General features: G+C 38.8%; 1 protein-coding gene across 1 annotated transcript in view; it reads left to right on the top strand.

Annotated features, from left to right (window-relative positions):
• Positions 1 to 22,298, top strand: part of NRXN3 (neurexin 3) — a 751,638-nt gene that overhangs the window by 123,703 nt on the left and 605,637 nt on the right. The window contains exons 6-7 of the mRNA XM_053944975.1: positions 649 to 852; positions 8,473 to 8,499. Of these exons, the coding sequence (XP_053800950.1) occupies positions 649 to 852; positions 8,473 to 8,499 (231 nt within the window). The remainder of the gene's footprint in view (positions 1 to 648; positions 853 to 8,472; positions 8,500 to 22,298) is intronic.

The following is a 22,298-nucleotide window of genomic DNA, read 5'->3' as shown; positions in this document are numbered from 1 at the left end:
GTGCCTCTATCTTCTAACTTTTCCTGCATTTGAATGGCACTTGCAATGGAGTTTGGTTTATTCCTTTCTTCATTTGCATTGATTGTGTCAGCAGAGCTCTACTAGCACTGGTTGTTAGTAAGTAGTGGAAAAATATAAAATCAAAAAATGGAACAAATCTGATTTAGAAAAGACCTATTAGGAAATTCACTTTATACAGTTGTTTGTCTTTAAAGTGATATCAATGAAATGAAATTTCTCTCTAAATAAGCAAAAGCAAGAGTACCAGAAATTAGAACTCTAGTCACTCTAGTCATTACTGCTAGTCCTAGTGAAGGCTGGACTTCAGTGCACTGAGGGAGATGTGGAAAATGAAAGCTTTGCTAGCTTATAATCACAAAGGGGCTTTGTCCTAACATGCTTGACCTTGGGAATTGTGTGTCCATGGGTACTGCTGTCACCAGTTGCAGTGAACACCATATCTTTCTTTGGTGCTCATATTTGCCCTGCAGGGTTTCTGAGTGCAGTTAAATGTTGCACTTTTCCCCAGTTACATACCTTTCTGTGGCAAGTGCTATGCCTTCTGTAAGCACAGTACTCTATGGTAGATGTGAGGGTTCCTCAGAGATGTAACTTCTAATTTTTTGCAATTTTGCTGATTCCTTGCAGAGGCCTCTATCTTGAGCTATGATGGCAGCATGTACATGAAGATCATCATGCCTATGGTTATGCACACAGAAGCAGAAGATGTGTCCTTCCGTTTCATGTCCCAGCGTGCTTATGGGCTGTTGATGGCAACCACCTCCCGAGACTCTGCTGACACTCTGCGCCTGGAGCTGGATGGAGGCCGGGTCAAACTCATGGTCAATTTAGGTATCGTATAAACACCTTCCACTGCCCTCTTCACTATTAGTTTGGGCTTGTGATTAGTGTTTTTTAAAAAGTTATTTCATTTATTTTCTGTTGGTTTGATTGGATTGGACTGATTTCTAAAACTACTGCTGAAACTTTTATAATTATATTCTCTCGTGGAGAGAAATTCTCTTCTGCACTGCTGCATGAAGATTTGCTGTCAGTTCTTCGTTATGGACAGTGTTGGTTTTTAAGTCTTTAAGTTTTTAAGTTTCCTTTCTTGGTCTGGGACTGGTGAGCTCTGTGTGAAACATGCTACTTGGTCCATCTTTTGATCAGTTACATCCCTCATTCATCCAGCATCACTCAAAACAGTCAAAGGCAAACATGGAAAGGAAGCAAACTGGATATGGTGGCAAGCAGAAGTCCTATGAACCCCCTGCCCTTTGCATCATTTGGCAGCATTTGATAACACTTGCCATATTTTATTTATCTAATAAAAAAGCCTGGTCTTTTTCTTGTGACTTTTTAAAAAAGAAATTAACAATAATAAAAGTGCCTGCCCCCATCCCAAAGGGCTGTGTTCTGTCTCCTTAGAGTTACACTTTCCCAGAAAATAATTTAAAAAGACAATTAGAAACAAGTCCAACAATAACAACAATACAAAAACAATTGGGAGTGAATGTGCTTTTAGATTAGCCTCAATTAATTTTCTTGCTAGTCTTTAGGTATTCTACAGAATGACACATTTTTAAAGAATGTAAATACATGAGTTGAAGCTTTCTTTCACTTTCCAGTGATGCAGCTTGTTGCTTCATGTGCTGACTCAGAGGCAAAACTAACATAACAGTGCATAATCTTATACCTCTTAATATGTAGGTTATTTTGTATGAAGGTTTGTGTATGGTCCATGAAAGCTTCTGTCAGCTTTTAAAGTTCTAAAGCCCACTGGAACAAGTTGCACATTTTTAGAGGTAATAGTATCACCATCTTCAGAGCCCTGCTGTGGCTACCAGGAGCAAACCATGTAGCAGCTTTGTTTGTAAAATATGTTGTCCTCTGAAACTAGCTTGCTTGTTAAATTTGCATCTAGTGTGTTTTTTTTGGCTTTGAAATTGTGACCCAGACCCTGTTATTTACCTTTTGAATAAGGAAGTGAAGAGAAGAAGATGCATCAAACAAGTTCATAAATCTTAAAAGTGTCCAAAGTGTCCATCTAAAAGCCTATAGAAACTCTGGCCTTCTAGTAAAGAAAAGCTAAACACCAACCAAAAAAAAACCCATATATTTGCATATTTGCTCTGCTTAGCTTGACTGAAGAAGCATAAAGCATTCTTGAGTCTGTATCTGCATAAGTGCACTTGCTGTGCTATCCAGACTGGCCTGTAGGACAGATGCAATAGATGAACCTCAGCTGTGTTAGTAACTCCTCAAATAAAGAGAAACAGCTATTTGATGATAGTCATCTCTGCTATATTAACTCTAAGTGAAGGAAAATTTCATAGATTTGCAGAGTTTCTCTGGAGAGCAACTCAAAAGAGCTGCTGTGGAGCCTCTTTACCTGTGCAATGAGAATCTTCCACAAAACCCCAGAGCATTTGTGTTTGCATTTTCTTCTGATCTAATTAGTTGCTAATAATCAAGAAAAATAAGATAATATTTCCCCCATTTCGTTTCTTGAAAGTTATGGCTAGCTATTTTTTTTCTCAGAAAATAAAAGTAATTACTGAAAGATTGGTAGTGGCATGCTTCTATTGGGGAAGTGTTGGGGCAGCTGAGTATCTGCCCAACTCTACAGTACCCTCTTGTAGCCCAGAGCCAGTTCTTTTACTTTCCAAGCCCTAGCTCCTCTACTTGTTGAAAGGAGAATTCTTTGCACCCTGTGAGGGATGTGCTAGTATTTTAGTAAGGGCTGCTTTTATCACCTTTGATATTCCCACATGAGAAGTACTACAGCATGAAAATTGCCAGACTTCATAAAAAACTGACACTTTTTCTTCTGAGAAAGACACCACTTGTTTGATTCTGTCTTCTTAAAAATGAATGAGAATTGGGGGAATTGCTAATTTTGGATGTTTGGGGCTTCCTAGACTTGGACCGTAAGAGGATATTAGGAGGGTATATTTATATTACCATGGAATATACTTATTTTTTAAAGCTTACTTTTTCCTTTCCAATTTTCATTATATCATGCTGGCAGAAGATTTTTTTCCCTCAGGGCCTGTCAACATGGTAAGCCTGATTGGCATTGGTCACTTTTGGCACTCACTGGGATTTGTTATGCCATCACTTAGCCTAGAGGTGGACTGTTCAACTCTGTCTGGCAGCTAAAAGATGTGGCTAAAGATTTGACAGATGGTCTACACATGTTCAGAAAAGATGTGTTGTTGACAGCTTAATGCAGGGACAAAATCTTTAAACAAACCCCTGTGTAAACTGAAGGCTGATTCTGTGTAGTGGCAGGAATCGAAGAAATGTGTATGCCACATTTTGCCAGCTTTTCAGCTGTGAATTTTTGTGAGGTTAAACCTTCCCCGAAGTGACTGTAGGCTGGATCAATGGAAACTTGCCAGCACTCTCCTATGTCTAACTCAACAGAGGGGTAGTTTAGACTTTTGGAACCCAGACTGAGCTTCACCTCTCCTTTACTCAGATTTCTAAAACTGTCTGAAAATATCCTTGAAACAGGACTTTCCTTCTACCAAAACAGCAGTTACATTGCTGTTGAAGAACAGAATTTGAGGAAGAATCACCTTATCAGAGCCATTCATTTCCAGTTGTTTACTCTAAGTCACAATAACTCTGTACGGAGACTGCTCATAGCCCAGATGTCACGAACAGGAACTAAATCTTTATCCAACCTTGCCAAAATCTCCTTACCAGTGAGAAACAGTCATCAACACCACCTCTGAAGATCTGAGTATGCTTGGTGCTGACTAGCTATACGTCAGTATCCCCCGGGCATCTAACCCGTGATAGATGTGTGTGAAAAAGGACTGTTTTGAGGGGTGAGTTATTTAATTGTGCTTTTCTTGTGTCATTTAATACTAAGAGCTGTCTCTTTCTTCTCTTCTGTGATCTATTCCATTTAATTACTTATTATCATTTGTGTCTTTATTAAGGTCTTTCCTATGTTTTCTTTTTTTATTTCTTTTCTTTTTCTTTTTTTTTTTTTTTTTTTTTGTTTTTTTTTTTGACTCTTCTGTGTGTTTCAGTTGTAAAGCTTTCCCATAGCCCATCAGCCATGGTAAATCAAAAGATGGTATTCGACCCTTCAAAGGCCTGAAGCCTGCGGCCCGCACGGCAAACAGCCCTGAGAACAGAGCATACGGAGCAGCCTGCAGGGGCTGGCATATCCCTCTCACCCCCCAGCACTCAGTGTCCAAACCAGTCAGGGGACAGACATACAGAGGGTGGGGCTGGGCATGGGCAGCTGGGCGCTTGCTCTGGAACGTGGGAGGGAAAGGAAGAGCAGCAATGAATAATTCTCTCAGGAAGGGGGCAAGGAAGTTGCTTCAGACCTTTCCAGTGTGGGTGCCTGAGGCACTGCACATCTTCATGTTGACAGCATGACTCTCAGTAGTTTGAGTTTTTGTTGTGTGAAGAATAGAAATCCAAATGTGATACCTATCTCTGTTGAGAAGGATTTTGAAGAAATGGGTCTGGAGTGGAAGGAGAGAGAGAGTGAGATATTAGGCAAATCATAGCTTGGAACATGCTTGGGAATAATTTTTGATGCTGAGATGATGTGCAGAAAGGGAAAGAAATGGCTGGTCTGATAGGGAGATCCACGTTCACATTTTTCCTCCCATTTATAAGTGGCAGGATTATAATGTTATACTGCCTTTCATTAAAGACTATTTCAGGTTTTTTTCTTCCTGGCCTGGCATATCTTCAGGTCACTGGTGACTAGGATAAGTATTTCCTGCCTCCTCTCATTGAAAGAGGTGTAATAATCTCTCTCACCTGTCTTTTCCTAAGATAAATCCTGAAGGGTATCAGAGTCACATTTGCCCATCCAAAAGGGAAAGTTTATTTTGCCATTCCTACATAAAAATAGTGCAAATAGGAGATAGGCAAGGAGCCTCAATATAATGTAGGGTAAGTGTGCACAGGACTTTATCTGGCTCTCCCATAGGAAATATCTCAGAGTGAGCTTAGAAAATGTTGGGCCCTGATTATCTTTTTTTGTCCTATTCTTGCCCTAAAATACTCTTCCACAACCAAAAATGGCTGCTCATCCAAAGGAAAAACCATTTTGTCCTCACACAGTAAAGGTAACTGTCTTTCTTTATTCAAGGATTAATCAGCCTTAAGCTAAGCAGCATCAAAAAACAGCCTAAGGCTTAGCAGCATCAAATAAATATTACTATTTTCAGACAAAAAGATAAAAATGGTAAGAAACACAGGCCTAAATTACAGATCTCTGTTTGCTGCTAAAGATACCTCCGTTCAAATAATGGATCCCTTGTGTTAGCTAACTGCAGTTGAGTTATTTAGCCTTTTTGGAGGAGAGTGTCTTTGGCCCATTTTTCAGGTGATACACGCTGGCAAACCTTTCATCTGAGCACTAAGGAATGAACTTCTGGTGTACATTAGACAATTAATGAAAAGAAAGTAACTGCAGGAGGTTTTCCCAGCTAATTCTGCTCCCCATGCAGTAAGAGACTCTATTTTCACTTCCCTACTACCCACCATATTCCTCATCCAATTGCTGAACTGGTAGGTGACTGGATTTACAGCTCTTCAGGCATACTCATCTCCAAAATCTATTTCAGAAGTAAATACTGATAACAAGGCTTAGTGCCCCAGCTGATGATTACCAGAAGTCTTACTGCCCTGGTACTGTGCAGGAGTAATCCCAAGGAGTTTTTAAAATTATTCCTGAATTAGCCAAATGCTGCTGTTTTGAGCACAAAGACCAGACTACACCCGCGCCCTCACTGCCAGGAAAAACCTCTGCTTTGGATTTGTAATGTTTTACTAGTTTAGTGGAACATAAGTGTTTTCTTCCTTTTCAAAAACTCATTTAAGAGGGAGTTGTTAACACAACTTCATGTGTTAATGGTTGGAAAATTTTTGGACTGCTTTGGACAAGGCTCAAAATTAAGGCAACAAAAAAACCATACGCATGCTCTTTGATGGTAGTGTGGATGATACAGTGGTGCTGGGGTAACAGTGCAAGCAGATGCCTTCTCTTAGCTGCCCTGCAGGATCCACACTGACCCAGTTAGATGAAAGCTGGATGGTGAGCTGCCTCCTTTGGAGTGCACCTGGGTGTTTCTGTCTGGTTCCCAATTGCATGGCATTGCAGACTGTGCTCACAGTCTGGAGATGTAGTAGTGCCATGTCAGGGCACTTGTCAGGGCAGCCCTCTCAGTGGCCTGGACTCTCATCCTTTGAAATAGGAATCTTGCAGCCAAGATAAGGGTTACACTGGTTTTCAGTTTTGGAACATCTATCCCTTCATCTTGAGTAGTGTTTCAGCCTGAGGGCAAGCCCTAGGACAAACAGTTGATTTGGTATCACTGAATAAAAACCCCACAAAACAAAATGCTGCAGACATCAATAATATAAGATTGATTTTAGTTACTTTGATGAATATTGCTGAGGACCAGCCATGTAAGTTTCCTTTTCCAGCACACTTGCTCTTTATTCTGTAAGAAATTCCCATGTTCCAGCTGTAGCAACTCTCTTGACCTCACTTGCCTGTGGTGAGACTTGGGTGTCTCTCTTGCTGTCATTCTCCATCAGGTCAGAGAGGGAAGTTCCCCTGCATGTACTTCAGAGCTCCCTTTACCCCACCCAACTCCTGTAAGGGATATAGCCACCACTGTATGGTGATCGTAGCAGTTGCTCCAGGGCTGTTTGCTCCCACTTTTCTGTTGCGGTTGACGACACATGACAAACCTAATCGCACAAAACCAAACCCAGATTTTCTCAGGAGAAGTTCTGCTTGAAAACAGACTCTCTCTGGCTATGTTACTCGTGATTGGTATGTCCCTGCTCATTACAACTTTTTATTTATTATTTAGAGACTCTTGTTCTTTCCCCTCCTTCATTTTTTAAGAACTGCATTTAGCTGCTGAAATAGTTTTCCTACATCTGTCTGAACAAACATAAAATTGGGCCAGTTAAGAAGCAAACTGCATTATATTTCTCTGCCATTCTATATAATCTCCCTTGCTGGGCCATATCTCTGTAATAAATACAACCATTCCTGGTAATCAAAGCTCTAGTTGTCCAGACAACGTAACCACTTCATGGTGCTATTATTCATGGCCGTGATTTCCTGAGAGAAGGCCAGCATAGCCCAAGACATGTAATAGCACTAATATGAAAGCTCTTGCCCATGGTAGATACCACAGCAGTGGATGCTGACGAGGCTGTAAATGGACATTTATAAATGAAAGATCCTCTTATGGATCACATCCTGAGATATGCTGAGCATTAGTGTGTTAAAAGAGAGAAGCAATGCTCAGAGGCCCTCTACTTAGGCTCTCCTACCTCAACTTGCTTTCTTTGTGGAGACTCTTCCATTACCATTTATTAGATTCCACAAGCATAACTATTTTTCTCTCCTTGTACCTGTCTTTGTCCCTCCCTTGCCTGTGACCTCTGAATGAAGCAGGGCAGCAAAGGTTCCCAGATCTGCCACTTCACTGCCCATTTCATCTTCTCCCTGAACGTTACAAACACCCCGTTCAGCCTTAGCGTTCAGACAGCAAGATGAGATTGGGCTCTGAGGAACTGGCGGGGCTGGGGACCTTTGAAAGACTTCCCCATTCTCCCTGCCAAGCCCAAAAAAAAGTGTTCCCAACCTCCAGAACTAGCTGAAATCTGGGCTGGGCGTTCGTGCGGTTAGCTGTTTGCAAGTGGCCATTTTATGATAGGACACAACTGGGCAGTATATTAACCCTTTCCTCACCTGAGCGGACAGTGTCAAATGTGTCTGTGCACATATTAAAAAGTGTTTTGGGCTGGTTTTGGGGGAATTAGAAGAGGATCTGTCTTTGGGAGAGCTGGAAAGGGTTAAATATTGCACCAAAAAATCTCATAGGCTGATTTTACAGGTATTCTCTGTTGACAGATGGTGTATTTATGCAAAAACAATACAAATTAATTTAAAAGAAACCAAATGTAAAGGTTCACTTTGAGCTTCAAGCTTCTTAGAGAAATTGCTAAAGGTCTCTAAAAAGCAAAATGACACTTGAGTATGACTTGTATCTTGAGGGAGATTTTTATGCCTTGATCGTAATTTTTAAAATTGTAATTCATATCAAGTCATGGTCTGGAGTGGAAGATTCTCTTAGATTTGTAGGTTTCTCTAAAAAGAAAAGAACTTTGTGTCAACATGTGGCTATGTATGTATATTGGTATATTTCTCTATACATATATGTATATATATGTATATGTGTATATATATATATATATATATATTTATGTAACAGATATTTACATAGAATATACTGTACATATACACCCACTCCTGAACTTGCACAGACTGTGTATAAAGTATAAAATGGCCACATCTCTTTGCGTGTGTCTGTCCCCGGAAGGGTGGACTGATTGTTTTTGGATGTCTGCAGCTGTTACCTTGAAGGATGCAATTTCATCTTTCATTTATTTTTCCCCATCTAGACTGTATCAGGATAAACTGTAACGCCAGTAAGTTTTCCCTCAAGTTTCATTTTGTTCTCTTTCTATATATATTAAAATAACTTTATTTTCTTTGCTGTTTTATAAGCTGGTTTTATTTTCTTTTTTTCTTTTATTTTTATTTTTTTCTTAAATCTTCTGAAATTGAAGGGTTTGGGTGGGATATGAAGCTGGAGAGGGAGGCGGGAAGACTTTAAGGTGATTTTATGTGGAAAATTTTGTATTAGGTTTCTGCAAAGAGGAGATGAACTGTTATTTCGTAGCTTTGCAGAAGAGCACCTCAGGAACTCGATGAGCTGATATTATATTTCACTGGTAACCTATTGTCATTATGAAAACTTTTCAGGAACCACATAAGAATAACAACAAGTACTGTATGCACTTCTCCACTACAAAAAGGGAGGCATATTTAAAAACAAAGAAAAGAAGCTTCAAACTCTTGCTTTATTACAGAATGGTGACAACTTAACATGATATTTATTCAAAGTTATTTTTTATTTGGGTGTAGAATAAAGAAAAAATAGATTTTACATTTAAAGTATATTATATATACTTCATATATATAATGTCATATATATATATATATATATAACATATATGTATATATGGCATTTGCCATTCTTAGGTTTCTATAAGAAATTCCATCTGAACCTCTGGGTCACCTAAGATTCTTTTCAGTATGTAGAAACAGGGAGGAAGGATTATAAAATTTCTGTGAAAAAAAAAATAGTGACAGATCATATGCATTTCTAGACTGACTGAGCAAACCAAATCTTTTCTGTTCTACTTCAAAGAGCTGATCAAACTTGATGTAGGCCTCAAAGTAAAAAGCACTCCCCAAACACTGGTGCTGTTTAGCTCTCAATTGTGCTTTGAGGCTTATCTTAACTTGTTACCAGATTCCTGAATGAGCCGGTCCTCTGTGTTAGATTTTATGTGGAAGTATTTATGAAGGGCAAATGGCAGCTGATTGAGACTCTGTACAAAAGTGTGAGCAATTAGTTTTTTGGACTTGAGAAGTGGTCCCTGTTAGCCTGTAGCTGGGGAGAAGCCCTGATATGCCATAGAAGCTTGTTCATGATAATTTACTTTATTTCAACTTTTGTTATCTTAGCCCATGTGTTTTACCTTTTTCTGATTTTCCTCCCCATGCCATTGATGGGAGGAGGGGTGTAGACAAGCAGCTGCACGGTGCTTAGTTATTGTATGGAATTAAACTGCTACAAGTGGGATTAGTCAGTGTATGACTCAAATCTTGAAAGATCTTGTTGAATTCCTTCTGGTCTTCGAAGTTTTCACACTAAATTTCAAGATGGAATGTGCAATGGGAAAAAGTGTCTTGAATGTGGTAGCTGAGATTGCTAAATTTTACACAGCAGTGGTGAGGACATTTACATAAAAATAGGATCTTTTGCTTCATGAGAGCTCATATGCTCTTGCTGCTTAGCCATCTGTAACTCCATCAAAACACTTGCCCCACAGTTCTTTATGTTTGCCATCTGAGGATCCATTTCCTCTGGTACTGGACAACAATCTGATGCTGTCAACATCTTCAGCATTTGTTTGATGACAGCTGCCTGTTAAAGTCTTAGCTGTGGAAGACTGTCTTCAGGCGGGAAGCTTTAGTAGCAAGTAGCAATTGCCTGGTTTTTATGCAAATAAAAAGCTAGCACTAATTGGACTAAACAGTAAAAAAAACCAAAAACCAAAAAACCAAAAAAACAAAAACCAAAAAACAAACAAACAAACAAAAAAAAAAAACCAAAAAAAAAAAACCCAAGAGAAAAAAGAGAGGAAAAAGAGAATCCTATAATGAAAGCAGTGGAAAGACAGAATTCTGTGGTTTTGTTAGTTTTCCCCATAAGCATCAAAACATCTTGAATCACTTTGCTACCATGCATTTTTAATAGTTGAGCCTGTTGCATTTTTAAATACAGTCTTTCCCTGAAGGTTTAGATTTATTTCTTTATTTAAAACACATTGGCTCTTCCTAATTTATTTTTTATAATGCTTTGCTGAAAACTAACATCTCTACTCTTAGTCTCCAATACCTTGGTTTTTTTGCTGCCTGTTGCAATAACTCAGGTCATCTGTCCTGTTTCCTAGAAGGGAACCTGCTGGGGATTGGTGAAAACTATACTCTCTAATGAATAAAATATGGTTAGGCAGAAGCAGACCAAATATCACTGTAAGCATTCCTGCAGGCACACTGACATTTACTTGTGCAGAGGGAGTTATCCACATCCATGTCTGCCAGGGTCTGTTGAAATGAGCAGAAGTGTTTTAAAGTAACTTGACAAATGGGCTTCCCAGCAGTTAAAGAGTTTCAGGTCAAGCAGTCGCTGCTGGTAATTGAATAGAAGGGACCCAGTGCATGGTTTTAAAGGTAAACAGAGCTGTACTTTTTGGGTTTTGTGGAACATGTAGCTTAAGAGCCCACTACTTCAAGCATTGAAGCTCATGCTGTTTGAGAGGAGTCTTGCATCTTGTCCCAGGTAAGCATTTATACTTGCTCTTAATTTTCATTGAAAAGATTGAGGGCTTTTCTCTTATGTATCTTTGGGCTATTGTATATCTGATGCAAAATATTGTTTTCCACAGTTTCATCTTACCTTCTCTCTGTGTTTCATAATTGTTGTATTTTAGTTTTTTACCATCTCTGTACTTTAATACTCATCTCATCCTTTCCTTTCCCTCTTGAAGATACCTAAACTGAGCTTTTCTGTTTCTGCACATTTAGAAGACCCAACAATGCTTTTGCTCACACATATGTAGCTATATAGTAACTCTCTTTTCCCCTGAGTGCGAAATCAGCACAACCAAAGGCAGGACCAGGATGTCCAAATAAACTGTGTGAAGGTGCATTGAACAATTCCTCAACATAATGCAGACATAATGTTTAGCACAATTTTGTTGGTTGGATTCATGGGGAGAATAGGTATATAAATATGAGTCTCTTAGATTTTTGCCTACATGTATTTTATTTTTTAAAAATAGGATTTCCTAAGAAAACGGTCCCTCTCCTGTAAACTGTTTATTGAAATGGGTTGTTCACTTTGAGAAAGTTGAAGTTGTGATAGTTTTATAGTTTGTGTCACATCTGGTGCTCTGATTTTTCTTCATTTTTTCAAAGGTATCTAGTCCTTAATTTCATTATTCCATATGCGGTGACTCCATATCAGATTAGATGTGGAGAGTTTTTAGCATTCTACTCAGTATTAAGTGTGGAGGGCAGAGTTGTGTGTGCTACAGATTTGTTAGATTTTGGAGGTATTTTCACTCTGTATTCTTTTTTGGATACTACTCTTGGTCTAGTTCTCTCTCCTCGCAAGCCTTTTATGGTGTGTCAATATTCAGTCACATACTTTGACACTAATTCTATGAGAGATCTGCCAAAAGTAGCTCCTTGGGACAGTGAACACTTCTGTCTTATTGGTTGCTATTTCATAATAAGGCCTTTTCTTCTCACTAAAGCATGCCAGAAAAGCCATTGTCTATTTTCATGTCACTTTTGATGCCTCAAAACTTCCATATCTTCTTCTCTTACCTGCTGCTAAAAACATAAATGGAAGAGGATAAAAAAAATCAGTCTAATCATTACTACACAGTTGATTCTGTGTCTCTGTGAGGTCTCAAATTTAGCATGTTGTTTGAAATCCAGTAATTTTTTATAATAATGACAGCTGGAATATGTTTGGTTCTCCTGTTTCAGTTGCTGTGGTTATTGTATTTAGTGCCTTATTCAATGCAGTGTTAATGTTTCGTTTTATTAAGTGCAACTGTAACAACATAAAATATGAATCTATGATGTGTAACTTTCTGGGAGAGATTTAAAGTTCTTTTTTCTGTATCATCATAAGTAAATAGGAAGCTGTGCTAACTCTAATCAAAATATTGTAAAACCAAGTGCACTTATCCGATTCCTCGTTCTGTTGCTGTCATTTTAATAAAACCTTAATAGTACTCTAACAAGAAAACATTCTTTTGAAAGTGAAGCGGTATGATTAAACATACACATCATATTTGTGACTGTAATATCTCCTAGCTCCATTTAAACATAATCAGGAAGAAATGAATATTTATGCAGCCTGCAAAGTGCCAAGTTGATAGTATGTTGACACCAATATTGTAGTGGTGAAAGCAAAGCTGGTGTCTGTCTGTAGCATCTGCACAGCCCAGCTGAGAATGATTTCACCTTTGAGCAGTCTCACACTTGGGATGCTGGTCTGGCCTTGTGCAGGAGAAAGAAGAGAGCAAGCCTGTCTTTGGAAGACTTCTTCTGTCAGGGGATCAAAAGCAGTCTTCCCAGATATTTGTCAGATGGCAAGATAAGAATTCTCTTAGAGGAGAACCTTCCCTGCTAGATCCAACAGCCCAAGAGAGGTGAGGCTACTGCCACTGTTTGCTTCCAGTTCTATTCGTAGCCAGCTGAAGATGTGTTCTTGGCAGGTCCATTGCTAGAGTTCACACGCTTGCTCGCAGACCTGCATTCTTTCCAGTCTCTGGCACCATGAACATCTGGGCCTGTTGACCCCATGGTCTGATTCCAGTTGCAGCACTCATAGCCCCATACACCCTCATGCACAGAGAATGAAAGGCTCTCACCCAGGAAAGACATAGAAAGGAATTTAATAAGAAGACAGAACAGGCTGCACTGATCAGATAAAAATACCAATCAGCATCTATTTACATGCCCAGCCCTTTTTATACCCTAAACCCTATATTTATTTTCCCAGTCTTGCTCTTTCCAAAATCACCTAATCTTCTCTCTTTTTGTACCTTTGGTTTCTCCTCTAAACATCCCATAGTAAGGCTGTCTGACCCCAAACTGCTTTTCCCCAACATCACCTATGTCCCACACTATGCAGCAATCCCCTTAATCCAAAAGGTGATATCAAGAGCTAGTCCAGATATCATACAGTGATGAGTGTCATGCCAGGACACTGGAACCAATGACTCTGCTGGAACAGCCCTGGGAGAGACCTGGAAAGGTTTTCATTGCTCACGAGTCTGTGATTTGTGCTCTCACCTGCTGCTGTGCCCCATGCTCTTCGGGGCTTGTGCGTATGGGTCTCTGGTGGGCTGATGGCCCTGGATATAACCCAGGAAGATATTATTTGTGCTCCCTCTCCTGTTGTTGTCTCTTTGAGCTCCTTTATGGATGTGGAGATCAGCTTTATTTCATAATGCAACAAATTCCTCTTCCCTGTGGCAGCTACTATGAAGTGACCTCTTTTGTCTCAGACTTTCTTGATTCAAGAAAGTGGCAAAAAAAACCCTCTTGACTTAATTGTTGTAGTTTAGGAATGGTATTCTTCAATTTAGTACTCCCAATGAAAAGAAAACCATGAACTGCAACCTCCCCCGCCCTTCAGTGGGAGACAAAAGGCAGAGATAAGTTAAGAACCATGTATTGGAATCATCCCTGAGATAAGAAAATGAACAGCAACAATACCAATAACAAAATATGTACAAAGAAAGGGTGATTTACATGCAAAATGCCCACCAAGCCTGGACAATGAAAAACAATGGCAGGCAGATCCTCCACCCACCATGCTTTCCCCATCGCCAGAAAAGAATTCTCTTTCTTCCCAAAAGGGAGAGAAAGAGCATCCCTTTCTCTGCCCTGGCAATGACATGAAATGGTATTGAATAATATTAGGACCCTGGCCATGCCCACACAGCTCCAGGTTCCCCACCCTCATGGCTGCTGCAAAAAATTAACCCTGTCCTTAACCCAAACCAAGACACGTTTTCCAACTCAGAGGCTGTTTGGTACCCCTACAAAGTGAAGTAGTGCTTTTGAGCTTGTTTTACAAAGATAGCAGCAGAATCCGTGCAATTATCAGTTGCAGTGGAGAGGATAAGTCCCTTTTTAGGCTGGGTTCCACATGGACATCTTCCATCTGGGTGAGAGAGAAAATGTAAAGCACATATGAGAAACTGCTCCACTTCAATGATGTCTAGACAACATGTCTTCTGTAGATTACATTGTGTAATTAGTTGCCAGAACATTCACTTTTTTTTTTTTTTAATTCCAAGAACATTGGTAAAAACTGAAAACTCATGCCTCAGGATCTAGGAGGAAGCGAGTATTTTATATATTATTAATTTTGTTTGCAAACAACCCAGAGAGAGCATCTCTAATGAGGCTTTAAATAGTTATAAAGTAAAAGAGAAAAATCAGTCAGCACAAGCACTGCTTGCTATGTTGGGTGCCACCTGTTCTGTAAACTTAAGGCCAAATCAGTGAGCTTTGAGGATCGGTGGATATTGGATAAGGAGTGACTGCTCAAGAGGTACTAGAGATTGACATTACTGGGGGCAGAACACTGGGTTTCATGAGCACAGGCTTTTTCACAGTGTCTTTAATCCTCCTCATCCAGACAGTGCCATGAAGATTAAGGTTTTGCTGTGGCATAATTAATTTGAGCAATTCCAAACTGTGATTTGCTATATCACAAGGTCCCTGAATCCCAGAATATTTTATCAGGGGCCACAGATGTAGGCTACAATCACAAGTCCGTGTTTGCTAGAATTCAGCTAGGCCCAGCTGTTAGTTAACAGCAGTCAGCCTTCATCTTCCAGCTAATACTGTCCCTTTGAAAGTCTCAATTCTGAGTTTTCGGTTCCAGGATGCAGGGAGAGACAGGTCATCCTTATGGAGAGATGGCAGTGGTGAAAGCAGAGCTTGGCAGAATGTGGTCTGTGTTATTTTTACCTAAATTGCTGTCGTGAGACCTAACAAGAAAGTAAACTAACTTTGGAAGCTCAGCAGTCATCTGTCAGGAATCAATGCCCCACTTTTGGAAAACAGCTCTTCTGGTTTACTGGCTATCATTCTTACCCCAGCAGCTTTTCTTGATTCTTTTTGACTTTTGAAAAGATTGTGTTTGTTGTGCATTTATATATATATAAATATATATATATATATATATATATTTCAATTCCTTTAGCCTGTCACCCCTTCTGTGGGATTATAACTAAAAAAAGAGAACTGTTTTGAAGATCAAAACAAATGATATTAATTATCCTGTCTGTCACTAAGATAGATACCCATTACTTAATGTTAGAAATGCCAATTAATTATTAGGATCCTGGATGCTATAACAAAGATTATGAAATATGAAATGTTTGAGGTAGGTTTATTTATTTATTTATTTATATTTTATTTTATTTTTAGAGGAAAAAGATAGTGTTGGTGAAGCTTGGAGTAACTGAGGAAGAAGGCTTGTGTTTCTAAGGTTTTGTTTAATGATATATTGAATTAACTAATTGTGGTCAGCAACATTTCTCTCTTATCCACCAGTTGTTATATTACCAGCTTCCTTTCTCATGTCTGGGGAAAACAGTCTTGTTTCCTTTTTTTCCTTTTCTATTGCAATATTTGCAGGATCTCAGCCAGGTTGCCTGGGGAAGAAAAAAAGGCTTTAATAGAAAAATGTGTAAGCCCCTCAATTTGTTATTTTGGCCACTTTCCTTGTATAAATTGATTTGTGTTCTTTTCAGATCAGCTGTCATCACTTGCACTTTTCTCAATGTTTTGGTTTAACCCCTGTAGGTGGTTAAGAAGCACACAGCTGCTCTCCCACTCTCTGCCTGCCTGTGTATTATCAACAGTGTTTTGCTTGCAAATCCAAAACATGGCTCCATGTGTGTTGCTCTGAAGAAAATTAACTCCCTCTCAGCCAGGGCCAGTACACTCTGGAAAAGAACATACCCTTGAAAGCTTGTAAACATTTTGATACAGAACTTAAAAAGGCAATGCTTTTGCTGCCATACAGTGAAATAGACAGTAAAGGTAGACTGAAACAATGTCATTTATGGTGTCCAGCCATGAAGGATTTAGTAATTTCTTTTTCCATTTCACTTATTTTCTTTTTCTACACAAGGCACTAAGTTTAAGTAAACTTACTGTGAGAGAGGTAGAACCAGGGAGCTGTGTAGGAGTATGAAATATGTTCTTTCCAGGATTAAGATGTCAGGCTCTTGATTATCTTAAAATCAAATAGTGACTGCATTAGGACTTTATCATTGGCTACTATTTCCATGAATGGTGAGAGGATTGATAGTAGAGAAAAATTGCCTTTCCACAGCTGAGAGGTTTTTTCCAGGTTTAACAATCCTCACACACCCCACCTCTTTCAGCACTGACTGCTGCTGTCCTACCACTGTGATCCATCACATTGCCTGTATTTTCCACTGCTAGGCTGGTTAGTCTGGCAAAAGGCACTGCTCCTAGAAAATTTCTCTCTGGGAACAGAGAACCGCAATTGTGCACAGAAGTTCACTTAAAAAATATCCATTGATGCTTCTGTGCTTAAATATTGGTTGCTAAGAAGTGGGCTGGGGAAGGCAAGGTGAGCCGCAGATTTGTGGTCTGCCTCTGGAAGAAGTAGCTCAGAAATGTTTACTGTTGGTGCAGGGACAAAATGAGTCATGGAGAACAAGAACTCTTTCTTCCAGAGAGGGTCTTGCTTGGTCAAGCTGGTACACACTGGTGTGTGATGCACATGGCAAGCTTGCTTTGCTGCTGCATCTCTGGAAACGTGCTCTTAGCAAAACTTTCAGCAGTAATATTTTTTAATTTCTTATCTTCTGCTCCTTTCAAAAAAAGGTGATTCTTGGGAATTCAGGGCCAAGAAGACAGTAGTTGCCTTCTTGCTTCTTTTGTGCAAAGGGAGTACAATATGTGGGAAGCTTTGATGGCAGAAGAAACCTGACCAAGATGCCACAGATGTGTCTGATCAGTGGTGAAAATTCATTATATCATCATAAATAATTTTCTACCTAGCGGAAAATGCAATATGCTGAGCATTTTCATTTTGAATGTGAAAAGTTAGAAAGCCTGAGAGAAGTTCTCAAGTAATTTTCCCAGTAAAATTTCTTTTTTATTTGTGCCACCTCAATGATTGCTATATTAAACAGTCATGTGAACTCACTTCATTATGGAAAAATAGCTTCTTCCTTTTGGTGGATTCTCAGTGTCCAGGCCTGACTATGAACTGGAAATCAAATCACCAGGTAGAGTTTTAATCATCCAAGGATATTTTATTATTTTTATTTGCTCATGAAATTGGAGTACAGAATCACCAGAAAACTTAAAACAGGGAAGTTATTATGCTAATTACCTGTCAATGCAAGAGCAGGTTCAGGTAAGGGTTTAATTGTATATTGATAAACTACTAGCATGCTGACATCATTTGGATTAGTGTGTTTTCTGTTCCCTTTTTGCTTGTAGGGGAATCTTATTTGAAATTACTCAGCCCACTGTTTTGAACTAGTAAGGAAAAGAAAAAATTTAACTGGTATCGCTTTTGACTCATACGAGCATCTTTCAGGTTTCAAGCTGTTGCTACTTTACCAAGCTGTTAAACAAAGCACTTAAAGTTGCAGTCTTCCATCTAGAATGGTTCTTCTCCTGAATTTGTGGGATTAAACTCCACAAGCTTCAAGAGGAGGGACAGTAGTTTCAAGAGGAGGGACAGTATTTGCCAAATTGTTCTGCTGCAAGCAAAGCCACAAGTCTTTCTTCCCTGAGTTGGGGAAAGATGTCATATGTTTGATATTTCATGGTCCCAAAACCCAAGTCCATTTGCATTTATTCAAATAGGAGTTCCAGATATTGAACAGATTCCCTACATTGCAGTGGGCATTTGTAGACTTTATAATGGTACAGACTCTAATTTGAACAAAGTGGGTTTGCACATTCAGTGCAAGAGAAAAAACTGCTTGGTGCAAATGTTGCTGGAATTTCATCATTCCTTTTTAAAGACAGAAATAATATAAAAATGTTTTAATGCAAAGAGGCCCTGTTAAGAGCTAAAGATATGTGAGACATTTTTTCCTTGTAGGCTAGTACGGAGTGTTTGCTTAGTAGGACAGTGAATGAAGCCAGGAGTTTGTAAGGGCTCTTACAGATTAAATATTCATTGCTGCTAATATGCAGCCAGTTCTTCTGTGAAAGAAGGCCTCAAAGATCATGTGGCAACTCTGAACTTTACTTGCAAGATGGTAGAAGCATATTTGTAGAGGACTGCAGAGATTTTTAGAGGTCATTACCCAGTTGGCCAAACCATACACTAGTAGTTACTATTATACTGCAACTTTAATTTCTTATACCCGATCACATTGTTAGTGTAGCCTATTCTGCCACCAAATTGCGTTCTCCCATGAAAATACTGATCATAGTCCTAGAATTGCCAAAATATTGATGCCACAAGTGCGGATAATATCACTTCTTTTTTTTTTTTTGTGATGGACAGAAACTAGCCTCATTTAGTTCTGTGCTTTCTTAATATTAGAAAGAATGAAAGATTGTTACTTACAATTTATTATATTATATTTTATATTAAATATATGTATATTTATATATGATTATATTTAATATATTCTATTTTTCTGCTTAGGATAATTTTAACTTGCTTCCTAAATTATCATTGCCACTGAAAGCAGCACCAATAAAATTGACCAATTCTTGTTGTAATAAAGGTTTATAATATTTCACTCACTAGTCACACTTTGATTTATTTCAAGAAAAATAAAATACAACAGAGAAGGTAGAGCAGCATGAAAACATTTAAAAATGCAGAGCCTTTTTTTTCTCTCTCTCTTTTTTTTTTTTTTTTTTTTTTTCCCTGCAGCACAACGATATTTTTCAGGGAATGCTGTATCCATCAGGGATGCATAGAGAGAATCATTTGTAAGCTCAACTGTCCATGTGTGCTTATGCTGGGAATGCCAGTACCCAGTTCAAGCAAACTTTCCTGACTCTGGTGTACTCCATGTGTGTCTTAGAGAGGGGGCTGAGCACCATCTCGTGGTGCTGCTGGAGATTTTGTAGTCTCCTCTCAGTTCATGTGCTGAGAAGTTTAAATACATCTCTAAAGTGATGTGATCATTTTCTGTTTGCCATGTTACTGTTTTCTACCTATGAAAGGGTTGAAGGTATGTTCACAGTGCTTTGTAGAAAGCAGCAAAGATGAAGATTCTGTTCACTGGCAGAGCTGTGTGAGACTTGAATGCAAACAGGTGCTTAAGAGTAGCACTGGGCTACCATATCTTTTATGCTCTGTAGGAAGCAAGTAACTCTGGCAAAGCATGGACTGTACCACAGGCCAGCACTGATCAGCACAACAAACAACTGCGTGCTCTGCTTCCTTCGACTTCCTTCTTTTTGCCTTAGATGAAAACAGCTGTTGCCATGCAGCTGAAGCTTTGTGCCTTAAATACTATAAACACAAAATGGAGGCTGAAGGGACTGCCAGGCCATAGCAGAAACTACTGTTCTGTGTCTCTGACAGCTGCACCAAATCAGGTTATCCCAACTGCAGTATTCTCTCCTAGAGATTATATCCACATACTGTGGACACTGTACTGCATTTAAAACATTTGTTTCTGCCGTCTGCATCTGATTCCAAAAGTAGGGTTCAGGAAAGCTAGTGATACCTAAGATCAGGTTTGATGTAATAAGAAAAAATATGCATGTATAAGTAGGTACAGAACATCCTTAATAAAATATATCAGTTGGAATACCTATAGAAAGGTTTAACACCTCTTGAGATTGGAAATTTCGTAGAATATTTATGGAGCTGAAGTATTTTATAATAATTCACACAGGAATGTGGATATCTTCATAATAGGAGCAGCCAAGAGTGTATGTGGGGCAGCTAGGCTAAGAAGGTACAGAAAATATTTATTAAACCCAGTCATATTGTCATAACTGATATTCCTAACTAGGCATGAATTCAGAAAGGAGTTTCCTTGCTTAAGCTGTAGAAACCCAGGGCAGCAAATGGAAAACATGATGTTGCTTTAAAGCCAAATCCTCAATTGAAGCAGCCAGAATCTCTCTGAGAATTCTGAGTACGAGTAATTAAGCAAATACATATGAAGTCCATTTTAAGCTAATATTGGAACTGCATCTGATGTTCGTTTCATAACAAAACCCTCTGACTTTAAATTTCTACAAGATCTTGTGCTTTTCTTTACCATAAATTCAGTCTGATACATTTTGAACTGAGCCAAGATAAACTTGAAAAAAGTTTGCACAAATTGCACGAAGAGTGACTCTGGCAAGGGAACTATTGCAAAACAGGACGAAGAACTTTGGCTCTGAAATTTGTTTAGGGAGCCAAAGGGCTGGAGAATGTTTCCTTTCAAATTGCAAAGTGTGAATGTGGAAGGTGGAGTGGGAAAATGTTACTCTGAATGAGTGCTAGCCACCTCCCTCACTGTAAAAGACACTTTCGTGTTTCAAGTAAACTTTGATGCATCACAAGGAAATATTTTTTCCTTATTTTGAGAGAGGTACTTTTCTGCTTTGCCCTTCCGAGCAAAGCCTTTTTCTCCAGTTCACTTAAATGGAGTTAAAATATAAATCTATTCCTCTGCCTTGCATTGCTTTTTATAGTTTTCAAATGTCAATTATTTCTGTACTGTAAGGGGAGAAGAGCCAGCTTTCTGTCATTCTGATTGCTGAAACAATAGTTTTCAGGAGTCCATTAGGAGGTTATTAAGATGTTTTTCTACTTTAGCTCTATTTTGTAGTGGTACTGAGCATAGTCAACAGCTGTCAAATTTCACAGGATTTTAGATTTCAGCATTTGTGAAGAATCAGATCTTAAAGCTTTAAAATATCTATTCCCAAATACTATGGGGAAATTTTCAGAATTGAAAGTATGACAAATGAGAGGTTCTGTATATTTTTTCCTGTTGTGAGGTACATGAAGTAAGTCCAAGTTCTTGGTACAAGTATGTCTTCATGTTGGGAGAGTTTTTGCCTAATTCAAACACCATGATCTGAATGATTTAGGTCTGAAAAGACTGAGGATCTTGGTCACTTAGCTTTGAATGCAAAAATATGTGTTTTAATGTATTACAGTTTTACCTCTGGGGACCTGTATCGTGTTGAGACTCCATGGGTAAACATGAACATGTTTTCATGTAAGATTTGTGTTTTTGCTTTTTCTGACTGGACCAGAAATGTAATAGAAACAGCACTTTCCTGAGAGCTTTGGGAATATACTAACACTTAGAGATACCTGTAGAACTGCAGTTCTGATAAAATAAAGGATTGATATGTTGTAAAATATTTTAACCCACTTCCCTTTGTTTTTATTTTTTGTGAAGGAACAGTAACTTAATCTGAAAATGGGCAAAGGCATTGTTTTATTTTGGCATCTCTTTTGATCACAGCACCGAAAGAATATTTGATTCTGTTTCATAGTGCATTAAGATTTGAACCTAAAATTAAAAGCCATTTCTGAAGAGCTCTTAAGTATTTTTTTATCTTTAGAGTATTATACTGATGCTGATGATTTAATACTTAAGAGGCTGCAATAGTGGTGGAATTACTGTCACCATGGAATTTGTGAAGGACAGAATGTGCAGAAGCAGTAGCAGTGATATTATGGGCTTTCAAACCTGCCTAATATGGTATCATCCTTCAAGCACTTCTGACAGTGATGGAAAGCTTTGTTGCAGCCATTCAACCCTGGTGCTACACTACAAGTTTTACTAGAAAGGGAAGTATGAGCAAAAAGAAAGATTATGCATTCTTACTCACTCTCGTTTCCTTACTGCACCAAGGATGGAGGGATCCAACTTCTACTTTCTAAGAAGGATATGTGACTGAATTTATTGCCAGTGCACTTTTTGGAAACCTGCAGGCTGCACACAGATTGAAAGCAAAGTGCTTGCTTAGCTGCTAACTACAAGTATACTTGAAACTGATCAGTTAGGGATAAAACACTACCCATGAAATGTGAGCACTGTTAATTGCATCACTACTGAAAAAACCTCACATT

Source organism: Vidua chalybeata, chromosome 6, assembly GCF_026979565.1.
Source record: "Vidua chalybeata isolate OUT-0048 chromosome 6, bVidCha1 merged haplotype, whole genome shotgun sequence".
Taxonomy (NCBI): Eukaryota; Metazoa; Chordata; class Aves; order Passeriformes; family Viduidae; genus Vidua; species Vidua chalybeata.
This window is presented reverse-complemented; position numbering and strand designations above follow the sequence as displayed.